Genomic DNA, 11,542 nt, shown 5'->3' with positions numbered 1-11,542 from the left:
ATTTCACATAGACTTTAGAAGAGTTCTATATAATTTTATTATAAGATTTGTATGGCTTTTATTCCAGACTTCCATAATTTCTTTAACATATTTCTTTAGACAAATGCTAACTTTGGCATCCTTACCCAGACAATCAAAAGGCCAACCCAGACAATCAAAAAGCCAAGAAGAGATGTTTACTTTCCGTCGAGCAATAAGTGGTACTCTATTTCTTTAGGACATTTGTTTCTGATTGCTCTTTCATTTGGCACTCTATATAATAAAAAAATATGGTGCAATAGCTATATGATTTTGGAAGAAACTTCGGATCTTTTTTTTTTTGTTTTTTTTTTCTTGTGGTCACTGAAGACTTCAAATACATAAACTCTCTTCCCTAGTGATTTCTGACCATATAGTTTGGTCAAACATAGTAATGATGAATTATATTCTTATAACAAAAATCAAAATTCATAAATAAATAAAAATTATGTTTAATAAAAAGCAAAATTCATAAGAAATTCACAAGAAATATAGTGACAAATGTATAACAAATTTGAAAGCAAAGTTTAAGGAAAATATTCAACATTCATACATTATCCTTGATTCTCATTGTTGCCATTGTGCCCAACATCTCTTCACATATTCAAAGCTATATCAACTCTCTATTCATTAACATTTTGTCGTTGTTGTTCTTCTGTTTCGAAGCCTAGTTTAGGATCCCTTTCATTAACCGGTAACGATGAAGATGAAGAAGATTCGTTCTCCAATTCAACAGAAAATTTGTCTGATCTACACTCCATTCATTAGTAAAAGTTCTTGCACCAGTATCATCACCCAATCCTAATGAATTTCTTCCAATAGCAGTTGTATTCCCAATTACAATTTGCAGATCCTCATAGTCCTCACAAGTTTTTGTTTGAACACTTGTGTCATTTGGGTGAGACTATAACAAAAATAATAAAATAGTAATTATTTAATAGAATTATGTATTCAAGTTACCAAACAGAATTATTTAAAGAAATTTTAATAACCTAACCTTAAAGTAGTCTTTCCAAACTTCTTCAGGAGCAGTGAATTTCTTTGTGGTTGGATCCCACTCAAACCCAAAGCTATGACGAATAAGCTGTGAATATTTTTGGTATTCTTTTTTAAAGTATTTAAACCGACTATGGTATTGAGAATAGGTTTTGTGACACCTAAGTTTTTCATTAATCGTGGGGAATATTTTGGTTTCTATAGTTGCCTTGCTTAGCATTCCATTAGCATCACTCCATCCATGGGATGCAGCATTGTTGTGTAGATTTCAGCTACACCAAAATGGATTAAGCTGCATCCTCAACTTGTGATACTCGCAAGTGCACGAGCCGTTTGGTAGTATAGCATATGTAAGTGCGAGGTCGATCCCACGATGATTGGTGATTGAATGATCCAATTCAGTTTTCCTACACAAAACAGAAACAAAAACAAAGAACATGAAAGAAGGAAGAAAATAAGAAAGTAACTCAAGCAAATAAGTTCCCAAGTTCAATTTAGATTAATGGATTGATTTTAGCTAAAGTATGATTAAGCCATGGTGTGTGGTCATAACCTTGTGTTCCTAATTCCCTAATTTGATCATTTGTTGTCTAACCTAAAATTAAGCATTAGGAACCCATTAAGCATAGAAGAACAATTTAAACAACCAAGTATGTATCTAATCCCTGTTGTCGAATGTCCATACATACTCTTCCTATTCATAGTTCAATTCGAATTAAAGCATGGTGTATACTCTTAATTCAAACCAAGATAGCTAACATGCAAGCCTAAATGGTGATCAATCATTCAAACTAGCATATTAACTTATAAGCATAATGAATAAGAACAAAAACCATAATTGAAACTTGGAAACTAATTCAACTTGAAAACTTAAGAAAAGAATTTACATTACAAAGAAAAATAAATTACAACTAAGAAGCAAAAGGAAAGCTAGAATTGAGAACTAGAAAGCAAAATTAAGAGAATTTGAGGGAGAGAAGGGAAGGGAGCTCTAGAGAAGTGTTTGAGAGCTCCCCCCCTTGGGGTGTGTTTACAAGCTTAGAGAACATCCCTATTTATAGGCCTAGGGGAAGTGAAAAATCTGAATTCAAAATGGCTAATGCATACAACACTTGTTTTATAAAATCTGAAATGGTTGATGCACTTGTATTAGAAAATTTGAATTGGTTGATGCACTTCACCAATAAATCCCACCAGCAACCCTAGCTCATCTTCATGTCACCATGACCAAGCTTCCAACCAGCTCAATAGCTCATGCCTAGCTCACCATGACCAAGCTTCCAACCAGAAACAATAGCTCATCCTGAGGTCAGCATGACCAGCAACTTCAAGGGCTTACGAATTGGGCTTCCCTTAAGCAAATTAAGACTTTAAGCACTCAAACTTGAAGTTCAGAATGTCTTCTTTCCAGCCATATATCATTTGGGCCAATCCAAAGTCGGAGGAGGAAGTTAAGGCCAAAACAAATTGCTAACTCATTTTGCGCGCTGATAAAATCCATCCTGAGCATGGCTCTGTGTTTGCTAGGTAATAGACTCCATATTTATCCAATGGGGCTGAATTTTGGATATGTTATAGTACACACCCATTGGAACAACTTTCATGAAGAATGCTGCCTCATCCGAGCTGTGTAGGTTGCTGAAACAAAGCTTGCAATATGACCTACGGAACTGGACTGGCAGGGGGCTGTAGCCAAAATGAGTTTGTCTTTTAAGCTCTTCATCCATTCATCCAAATTAGGCCTTAACATGCTTGAATTGCATGAATTATGCTCTCTTGCTCTATTTGCCTACAAAACACACAAAAGGAGGCAAATAACTTAGAAATCTAAGAAACTAAGCAAAAGAAGTAAGTAAATAGGGCATGTATATGTATGAAATTATGAGCTTAACAAGCATCAACCATGAGTTGCAACAACATTCTACTCTCTTCCACACTCCAAGCGTTATAATCTTGTTTGCTCTTCCCTTTTCCATTTACTTGTTGTGTATTTTCAGACTCCATTTGAGTGGTGCAGCTATGAATTTTATTATATCAATCACAAATAAAGCATTAAAAATATAGAAAACTCAAAAAACACTACAAACGTTGAAAGATAATTATCAAAACAATGCCAAGTTTCCTTTTATTACCCAAAGAAAAAAGTTTTCTTTGAGTTTTGGAAAGATAATTACATTTGTTCAATTACCGTTTTACCCGTTAACTATTCACTATCAGATACCTTAATTAATTGAAGGGGAAGTAAAATCTACAACTAATGTACCTAAAAAATGTACATCAGCAACCATAGATCCCAACAGACACATCTTATGTTGGCTTACGTTGTAGCATCCAATAGTATTCCACTACAAAGTTTTTCCTAATGTATCCTTTAACTATTCACTATAAGATACCTTTATATTTGTCTCAGTTTTTCTCCCACTCAATTGAATACATACATGAATGTAGAATAAATGGCTTAATGGATTGAAGAAGAATTGGAGCGAAGAATGGAAAAATGACGCAACATGAATTTACAGATTTGGCGTTCGAGCTCCGATTGGGGCGCATGATACCTTTGCCGTGACATGAGGTGGATTTTGGGCTTCTGAGGTCATTTGGGCTTCCAAAAGAGCATTTAAAAGTTGTAGGTAATTATCGACTTTTCGTTTATTTATTGTTTATCTTTCAATAACTCCACAGTGCAGTCCAATGGGTGAGATTGATGTATTTAGACAACCTTCGTGTATGGTTGTTCTCAACTGATCTTTTATCAAATAATACAAATGGTGAGAATTTTCTGGTGGATTCCAGGTTTATGTTCTTTCCTAGATTAACCTATTTGCTTGTGATTCGTCAATGAATATCACCAATAGCATTCGACTGTATACGAACACAAACAAATTTAGAAGAAAAACTATATTGTCTCAGTTTGTCCCAGTTTTTTTGTTCGATTATAGGAAGGCTGTCAATTACTATATTTCAGTTTCATGTCCAGTGAGTCAATTCTTATAAAGTTGTATATAGATATTTGAGAAGAAAAACAAGCATAAACCCTAACCCCAAGCTAAACCCTAATAACAAGTAAAACCTATAACCCCAAACTATACCCTAATAACAAGAAAAATATACGATGAAGAAAAATCTGTTTGTGCCTGATAAATCACGGCCATGAGCTGGCCAAAGGAGCCCTTTCTCTCGGCCCTGGCACTTGTTCGCAGAAGCTGAAACGCAGCGTTTCGCCAGGGTATTTCGCCTTCCTAAAAATAAAAGAGGAAATGCTAAGGCATGATCATCTCGGCCTCAAGCGTAGGCCGAGGCCGAGGCCGAACAAAATTGCGGCCAAGGCATTAAAGGCAAATCATCACGTGACAGCAGGGTCCCAGGCTTCATTTAATGAAGTAGTGCCTGTTTAATGCAGCAAACCCATTGGCCACAAAGAAGCATTTAATGCATGAGGGAAGGTGGGAAGTGACTGAAGTCAGGATTTGGTGATGAAGATCAGAGTGATTAGACGTGGACATTCTCACAAGAATTCTGACAGCCTGAGATGTTGGTTCACCAGCTATCCAGGCCATAAATGCGTCTCCACGGCCAGAGGCTCAGAACCCACGATCAAGAGCGGCGGCCGAGATTCACCGGGATTTCTGGGGTCTCACCACCATACTTCACGATCCCAAATGTCGATTGGACTGCCCACTTGCGCTAATCAGACTCCACTACGCATAAATTCAGCCTCGATTACTCATCCAGGAACTCTTCCTATAAATACAAGACTCGAGCTACATTCAAAGGGTTCAACACCAAAACAAAGCCTCCCACGGAGCAACTTATTTTTTTTCCTGTAATGCACTTTCAATATCTTTACTTGCTTTCCTAGGAGTAGTGGTAGATTGTAAGGAAAATCCATTCATCAAATATATCATACGACCCTTGATTTTCAAGGCGCCGGAGCACCATCCTTGTTATTCGTTCACTCACCCCATATATCACACGACCGTCGCTCCCTGAGCAATGCGCCGGAGCACCGCCCAAAACCCACCACCAACACCATCACTCAACGGCCTTGTAGTTCAGGCCGTGATCCTAACAGCCGAGATCAGTTCCTCTCTCGGCTACAATCATTTGACTAGGAAGACAGATCAAACAGGCGCACCACTTATCCATCCAACACTCATCAAAACATCAACGCACGGTAAACCGTGCTGGCATGCCCGCGCACAACCGCACCTCACTCAAAAGCAGGAAACCCCGTGTTAACGCATATCCCCTCAGCCCGGAACTCCAGGCTGTGAGATTTGCGCGGCAGACAAAATCATGGAAAAAGAAAACCCAATGAGGTTTTGATCAAAGAAAAGATAGGGAGCGTACCTTCACAGATGGAGGAAACTGTTGATCTTCTACAGAGAGAAAAGGTAAGGCATATGCAGAGAGAAAAACTAGCATTTGATGAAATCTTTGGGGGAGAGGTTGGATTTATTATGGTATTTGTTATTTATACCTCTCACCTTAAAACCTACCAAAATTTATCACTCAATGAAATCCTTCCAAATATATAAATTTTTTAATACACCTAGATTTTATTAAACTTTTTATAATCCTAATTAAATACAACCATATTTATATGGACTTTTTAAAAGTTAATACAAGTCTGAATTGAATACACCCAGACTTGTAGAAACTCTTTTAAAGTTCGTATAAATCCAAATTGAATACACTTGAATTTTTAAAATCTTTTTAAACTCTCTAGAATCCTAATTGAATACACCCCCTAAAGATTCTCTCATCCCTCAATCTATGAAATTCTCCCTCTACTGCCTCTCCTCCACTCAACATGTGAGTAGCCTACAACTTTTTTTTTTTTTTTTTTTTTGTGTGTGTGGAGGTTATGTTATTAAATTATTAGTAGCTAATTTGATGGTTGATAGCTGGTTGTGATTTGTTTGAGTACATGTTGGGGCTTTATGAGTATTAATATCTAGTAAATAATATAAGCGTTTGACAAGTTTATATACAATTTCAGAAATTTCATAAAACAAACTATTTTAAAAGTTAGCCTAAAAGTTAGCCCAAATTATTTTTGAATTCTGGGTTCATGCATGTTTAGTAGTTTTTTTGTCTCCGTTGTTGGAAGATGTCTAAACTCATATTGCTACTCACCAAAAGAAGAAGAAATTGCAATTGATGTAATCATCAACTGCATTTGGCTAATTTTGTAAGAAATACAATCTACTTGACATTCTTCTTTCGAAATTTTGGGTAACTTATGATACTTATCGAATTCATATCCATTTTTCCTACTTACAGTGATGGCCTGGACAAGGGCAGGCAGTGCGACTGTCCTGGGCCCATTATCCAAGGGGCCCAAATTTTTATTTATAAAAAGGTATATTATATTATATATATATATTTTTTTTTTTTTTAAAGTAACATGGGGTCTTTCAACTCTTTTAAGCTCTAATTGATTGCAAATTTGGAAGTTTTAAGTTGGTTGTTGTGGAGGGGGATTTCTCAAATTCCAAGTTGTGTTGTTCTTTGTTTATTATATGAAGTATTAAATTTCATTGGATTTCCTTGTACTGTTTCTGATTTCAAGTAGAAACGATTCCTGAAAAAATAATGATCTAGAAGTCAAAAAAGAAAAAGGAATGATTAAATTGTTACAAGTATTTATCTTGTTTATGCATTAGATTTGAATGTATCAAGCGTAGCCTCTTATTTTAGATTTTTATATATTGAAGTTTGAATTGATATAATTTATTTGCATTGAATGTTAAATTTTTAGTCAAACAAGTTAAATCTTGATTGAAAAATGAGAGTGAGTCTAGCACTTGAGTGAAAAAAAAATTTATATATAGAGGCCTAATATTTTACACTTGCCCCTGGCCTTGAAAATTTTTGGACCGGCCTTGCCTATTTAAGAGCAGTTCTAGCGGTTCCTTTTTCCATGGCAAAAGGTCCCCTAGGCTAGCAAAACACATCCCACCAAGAAAATCCAACCCAAACAGGAGGTGGGTGCCACTAAGATTGGATAGGCCCGAAGGCAAGATCAACCTGAATTGACCTCAATGAAGAAAAAAAAAACCAAAAAATTCAGAATTTTTTATTTATTAATCTTATACGTATAAATAAAATTAATCTCATGCGAATAGTAATTATCCTTGAGTTGTCATAGCATGGATAGAAAAACAAAAAAAATTTACAAGGGCATATATTATTCACATAAACAGTAACCGCATTACTTGCTCTTTTCAAACAATCAGAATTCAGAAACAGATCCATGATCTTTTTTATTTTCATTTTATTTTCACTTTTCTTTTGGTGAAAAAGAAAGAAGGGTTTACTTGCATGAAAAGAGACTTCTATAAAGCCCCTGTGAAATTTAAAAGATAACGAAAAAGGTAAATGGGCTTTTGGGTGCTGAGCGGGTAATATTCAGTTGCAAAAGCGCAGCATCATGCTCATGCAAATTCAACGGCTCATAAGCCACCGATCAAAATTATCGGATAGACACTGATTTACAATTGACATCACCAACCAATCACTGCTAGACTGTAGAAATTAAATTATGCCGATCGAGCAGAGGATCATTATCAGAACGTCGGAACGACGCCGTATGTCTCGCGAATAAAGGCTCCCTGAGCCGAGCCGTAGATGTTATCGACGGCCTCGATTTCGGTTTCAGTGCGTTTCGCGAACCGGCCTTTGATTCTCGGGCGAGTTTCGGCATACGCTTTCCGCGAAGCGTACCGTATGGTCTTCTGGAACTTTCGGTTCTTCCTCTTCTCTCTGTACCTCAAAACCCTAGCCTCCCGATCGAGTCCGCTGAGCTGTGTGGCCACTTGGTTCGCGGTGGTCGCCGAGACCTGTGCGCTGGGATCCGAAACGTTGTGGCTCGCGTTTCGGCCGAAAGGATACGATATATCGGACATGGAGTTTCCGTCAGGAACAACTCCGACTTCCATGGACGACGAGGAAACCTGAAAACAACAAAGAAAAAGTCCAAAAAATCAGTACAAATCTCCGAAATTCAGGGAAGAGTTCAAATTACACCGAAATTTCGGAAGAAGATATATTTGATTTAATTTAACTACGTACGCTTTGGCTGAGCGACTGAGTTGGATAGCTGAAGGAAGAAGAAAGCTTGCTTCTGCAAAAATCGAGGTCGAAGCAATTTTGCTCGGCAGAGACGCGGTTGATGTTGAGTGAAGGGGGCGGTAGCGGGTCGGGTTGAACCGGAACAACACTGTCCGTACCTGAACCCGAAATATCGTGGTGGATCGGGTTCGGGTAATCGAACTCCAGCAACGAGTCCATTTCGGGGAAGAACAACTCAGAGGACTTGATGATATCCGGAGCAATATCCATCTGGAGCTTCGAGTTGCAATTCAAGTTGGGGATAAGCCAGGTCGACGCCGCGTCGTTTTCTTCGTCTTTAGTGTGAGACGGAACGGCGCCGTTTGGGAGTAGGAAATTGAGGGAGTCGATAGAGGAGGCGGCGGCCGACTTGACGATGATAGACTCGGCCGAGTCGAAGAACGGCTCGACCGGGACCCGGTCGTGGCGGCGGGCGAGGGGGTTGGCGGAGTGGATGTCGGCGTCGCACGTGACGCAGAGGGCGGCGGCGTCGGCCTTGCACGTGACTGACGCCGGAGCCTGCTCACAGACCTCGCACATCCAGACGCGCTCGTGGCGCGTGGCCAGCTTGTTGGCTGCGTGGATCTTGGCGTCGCAGGTCAAGCAGAGGAAAGCCGAGTCGGCTCTGCAGAACAGCGCAGCGGCGCAGTTCTTGCACGAGTCGCACGGCTTCGCGACTAGGCCGCCAGCCATTGCCCTCCAACCACCGGCTTGGATTCCCATGGAGGTCTTCAAAACGACGTCGGGGCGCGCAGTTTGGTTAGTTGCTGTGGAAATGCTGTGGACTAGTCTGAGAGAGAAGACTCTGTTGTCTGCGTAGGCTGAGGGCTAATGCAAGAGGTGATGTTATTAGGCTTGCTATCTTCTATCTAAAGGGAAAATCTGGGTGTTGACAAGTAAAAGAAGCACACGTGGACGACTCTCAGCCACGCACAATTTTGATAGACAAATTTGGTATTTTGATATTTGTTATAAGGAAATTACATCATACAAATACAATAATAATTGTATATTTTGTGTAAAATAATTAGTAGTTGTCATGTGTCTGTGCCGACCAGGGGGAGATGGGACCCGGAGTGGATGAAGAAATGGGGATACTCGGGGGAGGGGAGTTAATTTAATTCCATGGAAGTATGAAATGGGGATTCTTGACTTGGAGATTAATAATCTCAGATTTGAAACGATGAAAAGCCATTGCCTATGTTGTGAAAAACTATGACTCTCTAACACCAAATCATAAGTAAACGGATTTATTAATTATTTGATTGAAAGAAAGTATGAAATTAACAATAAATCACATAAATTAGTGGAGAAAACTCTAGATGCTTAGATATGACAAATAGATCCTAGGGAAAAGTTAGAGAGAGAGGCTCCTCCTTCTCTCTAAGTTTTCTCTCATCTCCACCGCCCTCTTCTGAGTAGCTGGTGTCTCTCCCGCCGCCCTTCGGGGCGGCTGCTCCGCCACCTTTGGTGTGGCTACCCTACCTCCTTTTGTGTGGCTCTTTTCTCTCACTTTCGTTTTGTCCTTTTGAAAGCCCTTCCTATTTTGTATTCTCTGTTGCAGACCCTTAAGTCTTCTACTCCTTCCTCTGATCTTTCTCTCCCTTTGTTCTACAGCCCTCACATCTCCCTCATCTCTCTTTCCCTTCATCCCTTCCCCACTCCGTCGACCTATTTCTCTTTTCCCACAAAATCTAAAATCCAAAAGTCCTCTATCCCTAAGATTTATTTGGTTTGCCACTGGATTGCTGCAGTTGTTCTACTCCATCAACCCATTCTCAGATCTCATACTTGGATCTGCACTTGTGGGTTCTGCAAATCTATGGTCAATCTTGACCACAACTTGATAGATCATTTGAGTATGACGCATGGGGGCTTGCTCTCCCAAATCCACACTCTACAGATCTCCTCTCTTGGCTCCCATGGCCTTTGCTTTTCTTGTGGCGGCGGCGGCATATCTGTGGGTGGTGACGGTGTCTTATTTTATTTAGGGTTAGATATTAGGGTTTTTGCTTCTTGTGGGCTTTTGTTGTGTTGGGCTTGCTATTTTGGCACTTTAGGTTGGGTTTTTATTTTTTTCTGTTTGAGCCTAGGCAGTAGTCTTATGTTAAGAGATGGACCGGCTCCCCTGGGAGGTGTCAATACTCTGATCTCTAACTTGATTACTTGTTCATAGTGTCTGTTTGTGTTTAGTTTGCTTTATTTTGGGCTGTTGGTAGCCTTGTCATGCTTTGCTCTTTGTTTGTTGTGTCTGGCTGTTGGTAGTCATGTCTCACCTTGATGTACTGTCTGTTGTTTAATGGAAAGTACATTTGACCAAAAAAAAAAAAAAAAAAAAAAAAAAAAAACTCTAGATGCTTTTGCCTTTTGTGAGTCCCAAAGAAAAACTTCATAGAGGGGGGAAGAGGAAGAAGCGTTATTGCCCCTCTTTTCCTTCTTCTCTTCTTGCTTTTTTTCTTTTGGGTTAGTAAATAAGTTCACTAGGCATTTTGAGTAAGAAGCCCTTTATTCTGAGCCATATTCAGATTAAAGTTCTCCATCATCACTTTGAGGCATTCTCAAACAAATCCTTCTCCCAAAACCCGCTCTCTAACACTACTCATGTTCTCTCTAAACTTGAATCTACATCATCTTCGATGGAGGTTGATGTAAAACACCCATTTGTTCTTTGTCAAGGTAGTTGTTTTCATTTATTTGTTTGCTCTTATGTGCAGGTAGATCGCTAGAAATCATATTTTCTCCAAATATGTTATGGATGCGGTGGTGAGTGTGGCTGCGACGGCGCTTCTTTAGTTGGTGGTGGTGGGGTTTGTTTAGGCTCATGGGTTGCTTTAGGGTTGTATTGGGTATGTAAACTTTGTTTGGATTTATGGTTAATTGTGGTGATGTGGGGTAGTAGTTTTAGTGCGGATTATGTCCACTTTAGTTTTGTTTTTAACATGTTAGTTTGTTTTCCTCTTGGAATTGGTACTTTAGATGTCATATTAATGTCTTTGATTGTACTGTTAAAATTTATCTAATGAAATTCTAGATACATCACATCACGTAATTCTAGATACTACTTTGATGAGTTTTGGACCTTGTATATACTAATGAATAATCTGTGTGAGCATAGTAAGTGAAGTTTACCCCCTTAATTTTTTAAACAACGAAGGTTATTTAAGAATATTTTCAATGCACGAAAAACTCAGATTGTTCCTACTCATATAAGTCATTTGTAAACATAATACTAAAATTAAGTTTATATTATATTAAGTAGAATAAGATAATTAATCGATTGAATCACCTCTAATGTATATTTGATTTGTTAAGTTATGAGTTATCATATTCAAATCATCACCGAATTATTGATTGAGAATTTCAATTCACATCCCATTAACTGCATCATATTCAAATTATTGTAGTGCGGTTT

General features: G+C 38.7%; 1 protein-coding gene across 1 annotated transcript; it reads right to left on the bottom strand.

The window, feature by feature from the left end:
- Positions 1-7,258: 7,258 nt before the first annotated feature.
- COL5 (CONSTANS-like 5) lies at positions 7,259-8,986 on the bottom strand. Its single transcript, XM_021977654.2, has 2 exons — positions 8,092-8,986; positions 7,259-7,973 (listed from the first exon to the last, which is right to left on the bottom strand). Exons 1-2 carry the CDS (start codon positions 8,851-8,853, stop codon positions 7,587-7,589), a joined length of 1,149 nt encoding a protein of 382 aa, XP_021833346.2. The 5' UTR covers positions 8,854-8,986; the 3' UTR covers positions 7,259-7,586.
- Positions 8,987-11,542: the final 2,556 nt, after the last annotated feature.

Source organism: Prunus avium, chromosome 1 (assembly GCF_965620075.1).
Source record: "Prunus avium chromosome 1, drPruAviu1.hap1.1, whole genome shotgun sequence".
Lineage (NCBI taxonomy): Eukaryota > Viridiplantae > Streptophyta > Magnoliopsida > Rosales > Rosaceae > Prunus > Prunus avium.
The sequence above is the reverse complement of the archived record's forward strand: the minus strand, read 5'-3'. Positions and strand labels throughout refer to the sequence as shown.